Raw genomic sequence first — 18,954 nt, 5'->3', positions numbered from 1 at the left:
GACCAACGAATGAACCGCTTCCTGCTGCTTTATAAGTACGGTAAGTAAAGCCCACTGCGCTCTTTGCACCCTCCCCTCCCCCACGGGGCCTTGAAACTATCACAAAGCTCCCCCAAAATACAACGCACAAAGGAAAACATGTCCCCTTCTCCTTTCAAATGCCAAAGGCAGGTGCTAAAAAAATAAATAAACGGGAGGACATAAATCCTGGGTCCTGTCCTTCTGAGCCAGTCGGAAATGCAAAGCTAGATTGTCCCCTGTAGGATGGGCTGTTAAGGGATGATAATATATATAAAAATGTAGCTGCTGAAAAGGGCATTAGGACCCTGAAGAGCTCTCGCTCGCTCCCTCGCTCTCTTCGCTCTGCAGGACTGAGCAGTGAGACAAGAGCTAAAACAAACAGCTGTGACTGTACGAGCCAGCCAAATAAGAGGGAAAGAGAGAGAGAGAATATCCTATCACCACTCCCCCCAATCAGTCTCTTCTCCACCCCACCCCCCGCACCTCTCCTACATCTGATCCCCACCCCACCCCCAGATCCCTCTTCCTCAGTTTACTCCGGGTCTCTCAGCATGAGGAGGATCCGGGCTAATGCCATCGCCATCCTGACCGTAGCCTGGATCCTGGGCACTTTCTATTACTTGTGGCAGGACAACAAGCCTCATTCAGCTGCATCCAGCCGATCGCCGAGCAGCGGCGGCGGCAGGAATGGGCAGAGATCCACGGGCAAAGTCGAGATCCACAAAGAAGAGAGGACTATCCCGCTCATCGTAAGTGTGTGTGATCTTCCAGAGGGGGGTGACCTTTGGTTTCATCCTCATCCTCGCAGCAGCGGCAGCAGCAGCAGCAAACCCTCCGCGCCGACGAGCGCGGCGCAATCGCGTTGGCGCAGCTCGCTTTCGGGTTGCTGCTCCGGCGGCTGCTGCTCGACTGCGCAGGGAGCGCGAGGGATGCTCGGCGGCGCCGGAGCATTAATCTCGCATGCGGAGAGATTGGCAGCGGCTGCTTGAATGGATTGCGGGGGGGGGGGGGGGGAGATGGAGGAGCGGGAAAAGAAAGCGGAGGAAGAGTTGCCTTTGCATGGCGGGCTTTTGTATTTATTCTCGCATTCTTGCTTGGGTAACCATGGCAGCATTTACAATCGGGGAAGAGCTACGGAGTGGCGGGAGGAGAGCAGAAAGCTCCCTCCGGAAAGTGCGGGGAGCCTTGGGCGTCGAGTTGCCCCCGGGGTCAACTCCTCTGGCTAAGAACAACGGGATTTCTTTTCCGGCTAAGGAGCGCGGGGGGGGGGGGGGGAGGAAGCGGGAGGGAGCAGCAAGCCCCGGGAAAGAGGTGGCTTTGCAATCCGGATCCGGCCATTGCGAAAGATGCACGTCTTTTGTGCGCCGCCTTTGAGGCGCCTCGCGGAAAGCGAGGGATAAGTGCAATCATAAATATTGAGGAGGGCGCCTGTTGCAAATGGGGCTGGAGTAAGTGGCTCACAAAAAGAAGGCGCCTGTGCGGATCCTAGGGTCTTTGACCTGTTAAGGACTGGCGAGGAGGGCTGGTGATGTTCTTGCGTTCGGTGTGAGCAGCTTGGAGGGGCTGATGGAAGTCTTGCTCCTGCTTCTCTGGCAGATGAAAGAGGCATCTGTGTGTCTGCAGGCAGGAGAGGCTGTCATGTCCAAATTGGCAATACATCGATTTGGCTGGCTTCCCCAGCTGTGAAATGTTGGGTCCTTAAGGGCCAGTTGGGATGTTCCTTTGCAAGCTGCGATTCCAGATGTGGGAGTCGCCTGGGGCTCTGCATCGCTGCTAGCAATGTGGCAGCCAAAGGAGAGAGATCCTGTGCCCTGCTAGACCGGGGTGCATGAAAGTCCGCCTGATGCAAGGTGAGGTCCTCAAGCTGGTGCTTTTGGTGTTATGTTAGTAGTGGGGAACCAGCATGAACAAGGGTCTGACATCAGGCATATTCACAAGTAACATTCATGTCAAAAGTGGACATCAAATGGGCTGGGTATTAGTTCGTACCAAGAGGAAAAAAAGAGGGGCTATCCAGTTGATTTGGATTTCTTCTTTTCTCACTTCTACTGAGATGTGTGAGATGGGGCTTACAGTTTTCACCAGCCATGAGCTCCAGAGTGTCCCAAGATTTACAGATCTCATTGTGCGTGCGATGAATGAGTCACACAGCTCCTTTTTTCCTTCTACTCCTCAGTAGCAGAGAGGACCCTGTAACTCAGCAGTGTGCTTTGCATGCAGACGGTTCCATGTTAAATTCTTAGCATCTTCAGTTAAAGTAAAAAAGAGGTGGCAGGGCTGGGAAAGTCACCTGCCTGGTGCTTTGGAGAGAGGCTGCCATCCAGGACAGACAGCACAGGATATAAATGTAATCACAACATTTATATCTCTACTTCTCTTCGGAGCTCAAGGCAGCATACATCGTTCCATCCCCTCTGCTTTTCCCTTGAGTCACAACAACCCTGTGAAGTTGAGGAGGCTGAGAGAGAGAAAGAGTGGGGGGACGGGACTGGTCAAGGTCATCTAGTGAGCTTCATGGCTAAGTCCAACACTCTAACCGCCACATCACAAATAGGAAACTGCTTCATTTGTAATGTGTGAAGATACCCTCAGAGAAAACCCACTAACAGTTCCTACATGTTTAAGCTGAGCATACAGGACTAGCTGCCATAATGGCACAAAGATATGAATGTGCAAACTAAGTCAAACCACAGCTTCACTTGTTCAGATCACAAGAATCCCTGCTTGCTCAATGGTCAAAACTATGATGAGGCATTCTTGGTTGCCTCAGTAGGAGGCTTAAAGGACGGCAGTCTTTTGCATATTCTTTCTGTGCAAAATTCTATGCATACATTCAAACTAGCTGGCAGCCTCTGGATTCTGTCTGCCGTACAGAGTACTGTATCAACAGTCTCCTTTGCAAAGAGCTGCACTTTGCTCTTAGTGACCCTCCCATCACGCTTTTGTGATGAGAGGAGGCTCCTGCTCTCCCTCGTGTGAAGGAAAATCATAGAAGCCTTTCATCTCTGCTAGATGAAGGCTTCCCTCTGCCAGAGAAAGCTGCCTCTTGTTCAGGCTGGAAGATATCCTAAGATAAAAAGAAATACATTTTAATAAAACTAACAGAACATTTTTGGGATGACCTGGCTTAAAAGCACTTTAGAAATTGCAGTACGTCATTTAATCTGTGTATCAAATTATTTCCTGGATGAAGAGATGAATGTGAAATAAAAGAAATGAAAACACATTGTGGGCCTTAAAAGTGAAAGCCCTGGATGCTTAGGAGTCTTGGGTCTTAGTCTTGTCAGTGGCAAGGATGGGGCTGCCTTCCTTGCTGAGTCTCAGCTGTAGAATGGGTCTAATAAACTCTGGGGGCATAGTTTTTAATGTTCCAAACACTTGGGTTCCATAGTACATTATATGCTATGATGATTTCCCTCTATTGCTATCATCATATATCCAGGAACGTGGTACTATTGTGGTCTAAGGATTTAGCTCATGCACTTCCATGGAACACAAATGTGGCATATCTTAACCCTTTGGTATATTCTTGAGGAACACCCACCAACCTTGGGAAACAATTGCACCTCCATTTATTTTTGTGTTCAGAACCAGGCAGCAAAGCAATATATACTGCATGACACAGGAATGGTTTATATTTCATGTGGATGGCTGTAATATTTCTCTGAAGATTTTGGATGGAAGGTGGTGCAAAGGGTTATGTTTTTATTACTACCATGGGCTGCACAGAAGCATGCAAAAGGTTCAGTTGCAAGCGGGTGTTCTTTTAAGTTTATGCAAAATAGAATAGCGTTGGCAGAATAATATTGCAAATGTAGTAAGATATAGTAGTAGGATTATTATTATTGCTGGATGTAAGCAGGGTTTACTCTTCACACCTATTGAAACAGAGACATTTCTACCTTTTTCCTCACTCCCTTAAGTATCTGAGTTGATGGTATGCCTGCTCCTCATACTTGCTTCATTTGGGGGGCGGGGACAGAAATAGGGTTGATTTTGAAGTATGTAGCAACATATTCTCTGCTATGCAATCTTGGTGATATATTCTTTCTGAACTTGACCAGTGATCACTTTATTTAATGAAGCAGGGTGGAGAGATACAGACTCTTTTTCAGATGGTTGTCTCCCCCCCCCCCCCAGTGCATACATGGCATAGTTTCCACAACACTGTCTGCTACCGCTATAAGCACCAAGCCAATAAAAAAGCCATATTCCTGCTGCCATGACCTCAAGCAGTTGTGCTTTTATTGATTTGGCAATGTAGTGAGTTGGTAATGGGACTGTACTGGGATGTAATGTGAATAACAAGCAGCTCCATTGGTCACCAGATTGCTGGATGTGGAGAGGAAAGTGGATAGGCTGGAGAGCAAATCTCGAAGCGGGAAGGCAAGTGAGCAGAACAGAACAGATGGGGAAGGAATGGCACCTTTGTCTTCTGTTTTTCTGGAATGGGCAGTAGAGTTATCTTCATGTTTTGAGAACTCAATACATCAGGTACTTGTTCTGTTCACACTTCCATATCGCTGTGAATCCCAGACTCTCTTATCCCAGTCTCAGGCCCCATCTGCACTATACATTTAAAGCAGTATCGTTCCACTTAAAAGAATCCTGAAAACTGTTAAGGGTTTTGTGAGTTGCCAGGAGCCCCCTGTTCCCTTTGCAGAGCTGCAGTTTCAGAGTGGTTTTGTTGGGGAAATGTTGACGTTCAATACCCAGTACCCTGTGGGTTCAACCAGGACGGCCAGTAAGATCCAAACTCCAATTGTCAGTCCACCCCTCATCTATTTGCTGATTGAGGTTATGCCACACTGGTCTTGCAATGCCTAAATAAATGACTGACAGTTTGTGTCTGGATTCTCTTGGCTTTATAGGCTGAACCTGCAGGGCGTTGGGTGTTGAACTCCAATATCTCTCCAGACAGGTTAACAGTCAATCCCTCTACTTAGTGAACACTAGAAATTATAGCTCTGTGAGGGGAATAGGGGTCTTCTAACAACTTTCAGCACCCATAGCAAACTACAGTTCCCAATATTTTTGTGGGGGAGTCATTGCTATTCAGATTGGTGTTACAGTGCAGCTGGGTTAGACAGGATGGCTAATTTCTAATTCAAAAAGACTGACCCTCTGGAGGAGGCCAGGGGTCCGATCATGGACAAGCAGAGGCAAGGCAAAAACTGGCTGAACATATGTTCTGGTGGAACATAGGAAGCTGCCTTATAATGAATGGATGAGACCATTGGTCCATCAATTGTGAGCACTGAGGGCAGCAATTTTCCAGGTTTTCAGGCAGGAACCTTTCCAGACCCTGTGTGGGATTGAATCTGGGACCTTCTGCCTAAGCTCTAACATGGAGCTGTGATGGGTCAGTGAGCAGAGGGCAGGATAGAGCCCGTCCCTTCTAAGTGAACTCAAACCCACCATTGCCCTTTTCACACTGCCCCCTCCAGTGTATCGCATAGAAAGGACCCCAGTAACAGACTAGGAAGAAAAGCTGCTATTCCTGACTTTTTTTTCTAGCTCTGAGCAGGGTCCCTTTGCTCTTCTGCCCACTCTGATTCCTGAATGTTAAATGTGATGAAAGCTTTATGAGCTATTAACTGCCCACTTGAGTACTTTCTCTCTTCGAATAGGAGGTGGATGGGAAAGAGTCTGGGGTCGCCTCCAGGCTGTCAGTGTTTTGCGCAAGAAATTAAATCAGTCGCATACTGGAAATATAGGTTTGTGCAATTAAAGCGGATTAAAGTGTTCTGTCACTCTGATGCAACAAATCCACTTTTTTTAAAAAAAACAACAACTTGAGGGTTTTGTGACTAGGAAAGTGAAGGGGAAATGCAGTAAAAAAATTGTTAGATACGTGATTGATAGGAAGATATATGGTGTCTGTGCAATGGGATGATTACTCATTGCCATATAACCTCCCCGTAAACAAATCAGAATGAATGCTCAATAAAGGATAGACATTGTATAACCTCCATGCAAGTTTTGTGCAAACAAATCCGGGTGAATGGTCAATAAGCCGGGGGGGGGGGGGAAGCAGGGGGGGCAAAGACTATAAGGGCACTTCCAGACTGCCACTATTTTTTGGGTAGGATTTAAGTGAATTCTGGCAGATTCAGGTTGTTAAAATGGATTTGGCATTCTTGTGCAACAAATCTTCCCAGAAAAAGAATCTGATTTTTTTTCAGTAAGGAAAGCAATGGGAAAATGCACTGGAAAATGGGGGATGGCAATTGCTTCATACAATGTCATATAACTTCCCTACAAGGAAATTGGGATGGCTGCTCAATAAACAGCCGCCCTTGTATAACGTTCCCACAAACTTTGTGCGAACAAATCAGGATAAATGCTCAATAAATCGATTGTCTGGAAGTCATCTCTGTCTGCCTTGCTAAATACGTAGTAAATAAGAGAGTACCTTGGAGGTCAAGTGGGAGTGAAAGAAAGAGACTGCTTTCATCTGCTTTGTGGATTCTCATAGTGTATATTGTATTCCCCTGCCCCATTTTTTCCTAGTCTACAGATTAAGTGTGTAAGTAACTTCCCAATTCCTGCAAACTGGTCTTGCTCCAGTTCCCTTAATAAACTAGCAGCTCTACAGAACAATAGGAGAGGATTTACTAGAATGCAAAAGCCAATCACTGTTCAAGCAGCCAGTTCTATGCCCAATTTTCCTGTTTTTGATGGGTCATAAGGCCGAAGAACAGCTTTGAATTTGGAGTTGAGATCCTATCCCCTTGGTACCTGGGAGTAAGCCCCTTTGAATTCAGTTGGACTTACTTCTCAGTAGACATAGTTAGGATTGCATTGTTAGTCTGGAGCCAGTGAGTTTTAGGAGCAGCAGTGCTGTTGTTGACATCTGTCTTGTCTAAAGAGACATTAGAGTGTGCCTCTGGAGGTTATGTTAAACTACTGCGTTAGCGGCACTGAAAGGACCTTCTTGGGGTGCAAGCTTGGGCAGTGTGTATGGAGGTCCTGGGCTGCCCAGACGACAAGACCCCTGTCTCGGCCTTGCTGCTGTGGTCCAAAAGAAAGCAGAGCAATACATTTGGCACCAGCTTGGCTGCAGGAGTTGCCGGAAGGAGGCGTACAAGGCTCCATCCAACTGTCTAAGGGACTCCACTCCGCATTTATGTAGGGTTTACTCCTTAGCCTTTTATTCTTCTGAAGTCATCTTGCTAGGTAGTGGATACAGGTTGAAAGTGCTTCTTTGTCCTTTTGAGTTCATTCCCTACTCCAGTGAAAATTCCTGTTTGAAAAGAACACTGGCATGGCAGAACCAGGAATGTACTAGTTTTTTTGCGCCCAGTGCTGGTTACCTGGCAGGCAACCATTTTGGCTGCTTGGTAACCGTAGCCTCACTATTTGTTCAAGTGATGCTTTCCTTGCTTTCGGAACATCTCACCTCCTTAATTTGAATTGCACAGGCTTCTCAAGAGTCATCTGCCTGGTTACCTATGGTGAGTAAGAATCACATCCAGGCGACCAGAAGAATCACCTCCATCTGGCCCAGAGAGGGGGGGAAAATCAATGTGCAAGAACCTGTGCAGGAAGCTGCCTTATACAAGGATAGATCATAGGTCCATCTACATAGCTCAGTCTTGTCTCTTCTGACTGGTGCTGTTTCTCCAGCACTTCAATCAGGTGTGTTTCCAGCCCTACCTGGAAGTGCCCTGGTTGAACCTAGATTCTTCCGTGTGCAGATCATATGCTCTGCTACTGAGCTAGGCCACACAGTGCAAGGGGACTAAGTGCTGTTGCTTTTTTAATGAGCCGGGGGATAATAACCTGTGTGGACTTGCAAAGTCGCAATGCAGCTAAAACGGATTCTTCCGCTTTCTGTCTCTCGTTACAAATGTTCACATGAGACACATTCCAGTCTAAAAGGCATCCCCAGCATCAGTTGTGAAAACTCCCCTTCTAGCAAGAGGGGTGAAAAGCAACAATGGAAGCCGGGAAACAATCTTACGGCATGCATGCATGCATGCATGAATTCCTTCCCTCTTAAAAACAAACACTCCACTGAGAGTCTTCTCAAGTTGGAAGTGGTGAGTCAGGCCCAGGAAGGTGGTCTGCCATGGCAATATGTGTGTATGTAGGAGCAGATGTATTTATCTATACTCGCATTCAGATGAATTACACAGTTTCTAGGATGGTGCTATTCAGTATATAGTTGAAGATTGTGAGTGTTATCCCGTCTAAAAGCTTCCTGCACACAGAGCACTTACAGACCAGAGGAAAGATAACAATAGAACCCACCCTATATGGACTAGAATATTTATATACATACATATTTAAAAGTAGCTGTAGGCTTGTTCAGCATGGTTCTGAGTGTGTGTGGGAAACCCCACAATCATAGCAAAAGAAGGTTTTTTAAAAAAAATCTAGAGAAGGTATCAGCCAGTTAGAGGCACTCCAGGGGAAAGCAGCAAAGGGCTGCTTGAAGAAAAAGGGGAAATTTTGCACCGGGGCTGGCTAACATGCAGCCCTCCAGATTTGCCTTCTACCTCCCATCAGCTACAGCCAGCTTGGCCATCAGCTACAGCCAGCTTAGGGATAATAGGAGTTGCAGTCCAGCAGGCCATCTGGAGGGCCAGTGGATGATGATGGTGATAATGGTTGAAATTTGTATACCATCCTTCATCTGTAGATCTCTGGGTGGTGTGGACATCTCAAGCAGAGAAGCCACAGGCTTTCCCCCTGCTCAGTCCCCCATGTTCAATGCACGCCTGGAAGTTGTGGGAGCAGGATAAGGCATGGTGGTGCATGGTGTCAGTGGAAGGTTCAGTCTTGCAGCTCTGCTTCCTATTAATTGTGTGGAGCGCCATCACACAAGTAATATGTGGGTGGGACTTCTGTACCAGCTGGATCTAGTTTGGTGTATGTACTGATTCAGCAATATCAAGTGGATGAAAAGCTTCCTTTAAAAAAAAAAAATCACCCCAGACTTAATACTTCTTTTAATTTTGTATTAGCCAAAACAGCAATAAAGCAGTTGTTGCACTTTCAGATCTGGACTGCAGTTTTAAAACTCAGCAAATCTCTTTCTCCAGATTCCACAAAAGTGGCTTGAAATAATAGTTTATGAAAGAATAACTAGGCTTCAGACCATTGAGATCTGCCTCCTTTTTTTCCTTTGAGTCTTGAAAATGCTCTGTAGTCAAGCTTTCATGGTTTGTTTTTTTTCCTGAGATCATTAAGATGCAACATTTGCTAGGGCTGCCATAGGCCCGGATTTTCCCAGACATTACTGGGATTTCAAAGGCGGAATTGGCATTCCGAAAGGCGGCACTTTGGGGTTTGTCGAAAAAAAGTCAACAATTTGCAGGTCTTCCTGGTTCCTGCTTTTTGAAATACGGCAACCCTACATTTGCACGCATTGAAAAAGTGGAAACTGGCAATAGAAATTGTTCAAGTGACCTCGTATAAGGAGGAGAGAGGGAGGCATACCTGCAGGGCCTGTGAAAAAGTGCAGGGATTTTTAATCTGAAAAACAACAACTATAACAACAAAGCTGAACTGTGTCAGTTGTTCAGGTTTTTCTTTTTGTTTCTCTGAAAAAAAAAGATAGGATGAGAACCAGATCTCAACAATGCCATTAACAATTTTGAAATACAGGGTGCAGATCTAATTAGCATACTTTGCAAGTGAGTGTTGTGGTTAGAGCTGGGCTGTGAGCATTGTATGGAAGATGAGTTTCTTGGCTCCGTGGAAGGGCAGGATGCCATGGGATAAACAACTGAACAGTAAATAAATGTGAATTTTAAAGTCTGTATATGTGAAATTCAAGTAGAACACATATCTTGTCTGCTTCAAACCCCTTCAAAGCTACTGTAGCTTTGGTCATCCCCATCTCCCCCCCTTCCTGGAAACTGGAGGATAAAATCAAATCAGCTGTGAGGTATTAATGCTGAGGAGCCAAGGCAAGGCAACCAATATGTTCTGTCCTATCTTTCCAGGAAAGTGGTATGACATGAGCTAAGCTAACCCAAGCATTGGGGCGGCAGCAGCTATTTAGAAGTGAGATATATCTGTGTGTTTCTCTTCAGGTATGACAGAAAAGAATATATGTATATATTAGCTAAAAGTTGGTGAGAAAGCAAGTTCTTGAAAGCCTTTGCACTGTAGGAAAAGAAGAAACAGTGCTTTATATCTAAGGATGCTTCCAGGCAGCTGTTTACTGTGTGATGGGTGCTCTCCATCCAACTATTTTTATTTTTATTTTGCAGCTTCCACACAACAACATCAAACTGCCAGTCTGCAGTTTCTCACCATTTAATCTGGATTTACCCTTTCCAGGAAAGATTGAATAAGGTTTTATTTTTATTTTTTTGGGGGGGGAACCCTGTTGCCAATAACTCATTTACGATACCTTAATGACTCATACAATATTAAGCCTCCTGTCTGGCAGTACTCTAAGATATGAAGAATTGGATCTCAAAAGTGCCAGGAGGGTCCACACTCCGGTTTACCTTCGCAATCCCAGATGTGTGTGAGCTGACTGTGGTCCCCTAATGACAAGAGCATGGTTTTCTGCATGTGCTTAACAGCTTTCTTCAGGCTGAGTCATAGAACCGGACATAGGTTTTGAGCCCTACCCTTGAAACCTCTGGTTTAAATTAAGCCCCAGAAGCCTTTCATAAAGCAGGAGTTGACCCCCTTCCTCAAGATTTTATAATATTTTTATTATTGCTTTGGCACACCATTATTATTTTTATTATACATGTAAGATGCCTTGGGTTTATGAGAAAAGTGTATTAAAATAAATGCATATAAAATATGAGGTGAGATTCTGAACCTTTTCTAGTAAGTGCTTCATAATCCATCCTTGGAACGTGGCCTGGTCAGTCATTTTGTTTTGTCCCCTTATTGATCTAGGGTGTTTGTATCCCACCTTCCAGCATCTCATTTCCAAGGCAGCAGATAACAACAATAAATGAAATCTATAAAAACACTGAAAACAATTAAAAATAATAGCTATAACATCAGACAGACAGCAGCACCAGAAGCTGCATTTATTTATTATATTTATTGCTTGCCCCTTAATGAAAGTTGTCTGGGAGGAGCACCATAAAATCACAAAACTCTAATAAAACGCCAAAGTAAATAACAGCACACTATAAAACAGAGCAGTAGATAAGCCAACGGGGATTAAAACAGATTTAGTTGTAATCATAACAATCAGAATGAGGTGAGCAACAAAAGAGCCTCTTCACAGGGTTGAATCATATAGTGACACCATAATGAATGTTAAAATGTTCAACTTTCAGCCAATTTGCTAACGGGGTTCCTCCAGACATCCTTTTTATTTCATGTTCATAATAATTTGTGATTTGTTCTTTTGATGCATTCAGGGCAGTCATACACATGATCCTACTTTAAATACTGATTGCACCTGCAGAAGCTTTGGATGATTCATTTCCAACTAATGCATACCCTGTAACTTCCTGCTAAAGTCCAGTTTTTTCTTGTCCCGCTTTTGCTGTGCTATAGCCACTCTGGTCTGGATGGCAATAATGCAATAGCAACTGGGAAGCAGGTCCACCACTAATGCACTATTATTGTGTCGAGAACATGCTGCAGAATACACCAGCAATGAAATGCTGATCTGGAGGGGCCTACAGATTTTTAAAGGCCAGAGAAAAGGCAATAACATATAAGCACCAGGTGAGTCTCTCTGGGGAGGACATTCTATAGCTAAGGACGGGAGTGCTGTGGAAAAGGCCCTTTTCCTTGTGGTTGCCTTCCTTAACACAGATTGAAGGAACACTTTTAAGACAGAACCCTTAAAAAGATGGCCATAGACTGATAGAATAATAAAAACAAAAATATACTCATGTGCCTCATGATCTGAAACCTGAAAAGTAGCTATGATGACACCAGGCACATGTTTCTGAGGAAACTCTTTCTCCAGCTGCCATCTACCTAATCTTTGGAGAGGGAGGTCCTTGGGGAAGGGCCTCTGAGGATGATCTTAAAATATGGGAAGGTTTTTGTGAGAGTCCTTCAAATACCCTGATGCCAGGCTATTTTAGGACTTCAGAGGTTTGCATCAGCATTTTGAGTTGTGCTTGGAAACATACTGGAAGCCCTTTTAAAGCCTCTGAGAGACCCTGAAGGCTGAATATTCATTTGAAGCCCCTCTTCTCAGGGCACCCTAAGTCAGTGCCATTTTTTTTCAAAGTTGGACTGTGTTGTCTGTCAGTATTGCTGTGGCAACTTCCAAGTTTATATGCCTCCCGGCAAAAAATGGGCCTGGTGTTGCCATTATACATTCAGTCTCATAAGTCCTGGGCTACAAGGTTGTTAACATAGAACCATAAAATTGTAGAGTTGCAAGGGACCCTGAGAGTCATCTAGTCCACCCCCTTGCAATGCAGGAATCTCAACTAAATCATACATGACAGGTGGCCTTCCAACCTCCGCTTTAAAACCCTCAAGAAAGGAGAGTCCACCACCTCTTGTTGGAGTCTGTTCCACTGTCCAACAGCTCTTACTGTCAGAAAGTTCTTCCTGATGTTTAGTCAAAAATCTACTTTCTTGTAACTTAGATCCATTGGTTCAAATCCCAGACTCTGGAGCAGGAGAAAACAAGCTTGTTCCATCCTCCATGTGACAGCCCTTTAGATATTTGAAGATGGGTATCATCTCCGCCTTTCGAGGCATATTTTGTGTTAACTGAAGTTTCCAAAGTGTCTTAAAAAGGCAGACTTACATTTAATGCATTATAGTGACCCAGACCTTGGAGAGAGAGAGAGAGAGACTTGGGGCTTCACATAACACCCAACTCCCACTGAAGACATGGAGAAACCCACACTGGTCCAAAGGCTGAGGAACCTCATTTTAGAGAAGCCTCTCCTCCAGTGACCCCATCTTAAGCCCTGTTTTGATCCCTGATTCTCCCCCATGATGCCCAGGGCTCAGGAATCAAAGATGGTGGTGGACCAGACAGGAAGTCCAAAGTTGCAGGTGGACAACTCTGTTGGCTGCTACACAGCACTATTGGCAGGAGTCTTCTGAGGAGCAGGGGCCTCCTTGGGAGGAAGGATTGACTCCAGCAAGTGACTCAGCATAGGTAGAGGCACTGGTTTTCTTCTATCTTCTATTTTATTGGTTATTTTGTCAATACTATTATATGCTAATAAATAGTCCACATTATATTTACACATTTTCTGCTCATGTAATAAACATTGGAATAATGATTATGTTTCCGTGTTCCTGATTTAATTGCTATTGTAATGTTACCACAATCGAAACAACCATTTAAATGTTATAGACTTGTTGTTTATCATTTCATTACAGCTGTTGTTAATTTTTTACATTGCAAAATATGGGGTTGGCTTAGGGCCGCAATTCATGCTATTTGCTCCAGGTGCCAAGAGACCTAGTTCTGGCCCTGACTGCTGTTCCTTGATCAGAAATGAAAAGGAGAAAGAGAGCGAGGGATCATGAGGAGCGATGGCGCCTCGCTCCAAATCTCCAGCATGGGGAAGTTAAACATCCTTTTGACTGCATCCCTGGTATAAGCTTGCTAGACTGCAATCTGGCCTGAACCTCTGAGCTTCTAATAGCTGTGTGACAATGAGGTATTTGGCAGCTGTACTTCCCTCCATCATTTTGTAATATAGAGATGGAAACAGCTGCATCGATGGGACTTTCCCCTGTCAGAAGTTCTAAAAGCAATCCAAGATGGAATCTGGCACCGATAAATGAAGGGATTTTGTTGCAGTTTGTCAGCTGGAGTAACATTCATGCTTGTAGCGCAGAGCATTTAGCGTAGCACAGATGTGTCATGCCCTCCAGCTGCACCTTTGGAAAGGCATAATATTTGTGTCCTCACTATACGTGCCGATTTCTGGTGTGCATCATTGCATCCTTGCCAAGGTAGTGATTTGGCTTATTCTGGTTTTCTTGAAAGCCGAATGCTGCAGTGCTGTGAGCGTGAACTAAGATTTGGCATTTTAAAGCATTTTAATATAATGGGTGCGAAACGTGGTGTGTGATCTATCTATGTCCTCTAAATAAGAAAACGTGCTCCCTCGAGTTGTGGGAAAATATTTTGAACTGTGCTTTAAAAATATCTTGGCAGGAGCTCATTAACAGATACCATGAAAATGTCTCATTTACCCTTTGATAACCTTTTATTTAATCTATATAAACAGATACGCTTAGTTTCTTTTGGCAAATGTTGGGAACTGTGCAGCATTCTGGTCTGCCTAAATGGGGGCTCACAGTGCCTTTTTTCTGGGGGGACACGGGGACGCATACCCCTAGGCATTTTGTGAATCTTGGTACTTTTGTCCATTTACTGTATTTATTTTTCCCAATTTGAACTATAAAATGGTGACCTTCTTGAGTTAAAACATTTTTTTTAAAGAAAAAAAGCACTGGGGGCTCAGAGCCTGCATCTCTGGATGCTGCTGATGATATAGGCCTGCCATATGTCTGGGATTTCCCTGACATTACTGGTTAGGCAGAAGTGATGTCCAGGGGGAATTTCCGGAAGGCGGTGGTCTGTCCTGGATCTTTGGCAAGTAAACAACTGAGAAATAGTGTTTTCATTAAAAAAAAACTAGACAATTTTGGGGTTTTCCCTCAACAACTCAACAACTTTGGGGGTGTCTGGATTTTTACTTCTTGAAATATGGCAAGCCTATGGTGATAACCCTCCCTTCACTAGTAGGTTTCCAGGGCAGGTTACAACCATCTAAAACTTGCAGAAGTACTTTAAAGCAGGAGTTGGCAGGTGGTAGGTCATGATCTTCTGGTAGATCTATGGCTGAATTGCAATAGTTTGACAAGTGTTTCTAATGTTCATTGTGGAAAGATTCAGCAGTAAGCAGCAACTCCTCCCCTTCCCCAAATTAGGCTGCTGGGTCAAAACTTAGGGCAGAACCTGTGTCTCTTCAGATGTTGTTGGATTCCCAACTCCCATCAGCCCCAGCCAGCAGAGCCAATGCTCAGGGATTCATAGAATCATAGAATTGTAGAGTTGGAAGGGACCCTGGGGGTCATTCAGTCCAACCCCCTGCAATGCAGCAATCTCAGCTAAAGCATCCATGACAGATGGCCATCTAACATCTAGTGCTCTAGTATGTACTCTCGTACTCTCTCTCTCTCTCTCTCTCTCTCCAACCACTACCGAGAAGGCCTTCTGTCTGGTTCCCTATAACTTCACTTCTCACAATGAGGGAACCACCAGAAGAGGACCTCAGGCTGAATGATGGGGGTGGAGACGCTTCTTCAGGTATACTGGGCCAAGGTCATTTAGGGCTTTGAAGGTCAGCACCAAAACTTTGAATTGTGCTTGGAAACGTACTGGGAGCCAATGTAGTTCTTTCAGGACCGGTGCTATATGGTCTTGGCCACTCCCAGTCACCAGTCTAGCTGCCACATTCAGGATTAGTAGTATCCAGAATGTCGCACCACTCTGGTGAGACAGTCTGTGGGCAGGTAGGGTCTCAGCCTTTGTACCAGATGGAGCTGGTAAACAGCTGCCCTGGACACAGAATTGACCTGCACCTTCATGGACGGCTATGAGTCCAAAATGGCTCCCAGGCTGCACATCTGGTCTTTCAGGGGCACAGTTACCCCATTCAGGACCAGGGAGTATAGTGGTGGCTCTTTCTTCCCAAGAATGTTTCTGGAGGCACTGCAATCTGGGACAGTGATTAAAGAAGCAAAAGGTAAACAAAACCAGTTAATAAATCTTCCTTGCCCCCTAGGAGCAGTCCATGATTGCTCCATATTGTTTTCTCTGCTGCTCTGTCTTGTTCAATTTCAAATATGTCAAACCATGTTGTGCCCCTCCTTTTCCCAGCCAGATAATTCAAAAGCTGATACATCTCCCTGCCTAATCACCACCATTACAGTTCCCTTGCCGAAATCCCATCACTGCTTGTATGTCTCCACTTAAATCACTCTGAACACCTTCTCCCTTCAACAATTGCTTTGCCTTCTATCAGAAAATTCAGAATGCTGTATAAACAATCTTCACTTCCCCCTGAAACAGGAGGTCTCCTTAAAGTTTACTGCAGCGCCAGAAGAGCCACTTTTTCCGGGATTAATCCCGTGGTGCTAAAGTAAGATTTCAAGGCTGGCATCCATGTGCACAAAGCCTTAAAGCAAAATTGTTGTTCCTGATCCCCATTGGGTAATCATCCTCTGTTAAGCGTAGTAGAAACAGTTAGCCTTCTGCCCGGGAACTGGATGACATCATCAGAATGTGGTAGCCTCATTTGTGATTTAGTTGTAACAAAGCGCTTGCAAAAGTCAGACCTGTCTAAGCTTTGTAAATATATTGATGCACGCATTAAATACTGTATGCAACGGTCCCACTCACATGATTATTGACCTTTAGACATCACTGCGGCACTATCATACAAATGAACAGATGCAAAAACAGTTCCCACAGGCTGTGGTAGTGTTTAAAGGGGACCAGAGTGTGTTTGAGACTGTGTGCAATGCACACATATACTCTACACTGTAGTCTACAGGCATGAAATACAGTATCCGGCACAGAAGTTGGTTCCTATGAATCCCAGCTTTATTATTATTAATGTCAAATTGTCCTTGCAGAGATTTGGAAACATGAGGACGGTGGCCTAGTCTAGACAGTCATATATCTGCCCAATATGCCAAGCTATGAATAAGCTCCTTGCCCACACAGCTCCGTGGTGGCATACTAGAATGCAGCGTGGAAATCCTTAATTAACCATAGATCCTTGTCTGAACTAGGAAACTATGGTTACCAGGATCTTAAACCATGGTTTGAAGTTGGTTTAAGATCCTGACCAACCGGTAATCTGAAGCGGGTAATCATAGTTTCCTGGCTGGAATGAAATGGGAAACTATAGCTAATTAAAGCTTTCCACATTGTATTCAAGTGCACCCAGAAGGGAGGAGAGAAACAGGTGCCACATGTGGGCACAAAGCTCATTTATGTCTTGGCTCATTAAACCAATATACGAACAACGAAGATTTTGGGCAAGAATAGAATACCTGCTATCATAGAATGTGCCAAACAGCCTTTCTTTTGGCAACCTGGAAAAACCTTGCTGGCAGATATGGGAAGCAGAACTGTGAACTAGATGGATACAGGGCAGTGTTATAGACTGCCTTTAGACTACTGTGGGTTTCTCCAGGACTTCCGTTAAAGTCTCCATGGAACCCCAAGCCTCTTCTTCCGAAAAGTCTGTTCAGGATCTGGGTTGGACAAAATCCTGACACTCACTGGCAAGACCCAGCAAAATCTGGCAAAGGGACACCTCCACCTAATCCCACTTCCTCTCCAGCAGTGATGATCAAGGGATTAGGATTATGTTGTAAGAGTGTTATGGCACTCATTTCCGTCTTGTGGGCTTGCCACAGGCCACTGCAAGAATAGCGTGCTGGACTAGATGGGCCTTTGGCCTGATCCAGCAGGGATTTTCTTATGTCCCAGTGTTTTTCCTGCCTTCTTTTTTAGCACAATCTGACTTAAAAAAACAACAAAAAACCGATGGAAGAGTAGCACAATCTCCACAGGTGTAGGAGCTTTTAGTGCCACTCTTCCATCTGTTTAAAGAGGCATGGTTTTGAAGTGGGCAGTGATGTATTAGACAGGTGAATTGAGATCACAGCTCAGCACATATTATTTGCACTGGGAACCATTTTATTGCCCTGTTTATATTAATGAAATACCACCTAAATGAAACAGGATTATAATGCTGTAATTTTGGTTCATGTTGAAACCCTTTCTGCTCACCACCTTTCTAGCTGTGTGGACTCCCCCCGCCCCTCCGCAATTGAACAATTCCACTCTACAGTCCAAACCAAATGCTGAACGCAATGGGAAGGATTCAACGTCACACCCTTATGATCTTTCTGTGAGTGCAAGCATTTCTACTTGCCAGACAGAACAAACCCCCCTCCCCCTGCATGCTGTTCTGGCCGTTCTCCCAACCTTGCAGAGCAGATTCGGTGGAGCTGCATCAGGAGAGGAAGGAGGAAGCCCCATTGCATTGGTGGGAACCCTCGTGTTGGCTTCCACTAGCACACTGGGTTAGTTGAATCTGGACCTTGGGGTTCTCTTTTTGGCATCTAATGGGTAGTAATGGACAGGCACACTCAAAGGCATAAGTCAGTCATGCTATATAAACCACTGTGTAAGGGAATTCCTCCCCACAAGGAGCTGTTTGGGTAAATTTAACTTTTCCCTTATCATCTCACAGCAGTTATGTCACACCCATGAGAATGAAAGGACATAACTGTGAGAGGGACACAGCAAAGTATCCCTGATAATGTACAAAATCCGTTCCACTTGAACCTTACAGAGAAAGAACTATGAAGGCTTGTCCACACTTCCACTTGTCCTGTGCCTAGAAAGAAGGGGTCCAAGAGGTTTTCCACTTGTCCCAGACTTCCTAAGCATAGGTCTGAGTGGTTTTCTGTTTGCCCCACTACTTTCCCTGGGAAAACCCACTTTTTTGCGCTGAATTGGAACGAACAGCAATCGGCTGAAAACCCAGTTACCGTTTGCTTCCTTTCAGTGGTAAAGAACAGGTTTTCCCAGGGGGAAAGCTGCGGGGCAAATGAAGTGTAGACAAGCCCTAGAAGCCTCCCAGTGGGAAGTAACCTTGCCATCTTCATACCCTTGTACTGCTGATCTTAAAGATCTTTTGGAGATCATATGCAAAAAACACAACATGCCTGTGATGTATCTGGAAATACACTACACAGCTCACCTTTAAACATTACATGTTTACTGTGGCATAAGAACAGGGGTAGGCAACCTAAGGCCCAGGGGCCGGATGCAGCCCAATCGCCTTCTCAATCCGGGAATCAGCTTGTTTTTACATGAGTAGAATGTGCCCTTTAATTTAAAATGCATCACTGGTTTATTTGTGGGGCATAAGAATTCGTTCATTTCTCCCCTCCAAAATATAGTCCGGCCCA

General features: G+C 44.8%; 1 protein-coding gene across 2 annotated transcripts in view; it reads left to right on the top strand.

Moving 5' to 3' along the window:
• Positions 1-374: 374 nt before the first annotated feature.
• Positions 375-18,954, top strand: part of GALNT16 (polypeptide N-acetylgalactosaminyltransferase 16) — a 139,408-nt gene continuing 120,828 nt past the window's right edge. The window contains exon 1 of one of the 2 annotated variants that reach the window (XR_013982152.1): positions 375-770. Coding sequence is in view for 1 of the 2 variants with exons in the window: in XM_080992968.1 (XP_080849094.1) it covers positions 573-770 (198 nt within the window). In the remaining variant the exon portion in view is untranslated. The remainder of the gene's footprint in view (positions 771-18,954) is intronic. The other variant, XM_080992968.1, reaches the window with a different exon arrangement.

This window comes from Podarcis pityusensis (assembly GCF_964106645.2).
Source record: "Podarcis pityusensis genome assembly, chromosome: 1".
Taxonomy (NCBI): domain Eukaryota; kingdom Metazoa; phylum Chordata; class Lepidosauria; order Squamata; family Lacertidae; genus Podarcis; species Podarcis pityusensis.
Note: the sequence above shows the minus strand (reverse complement) of the source record. Positions and strands in the feature narration are given on the sequence as shown.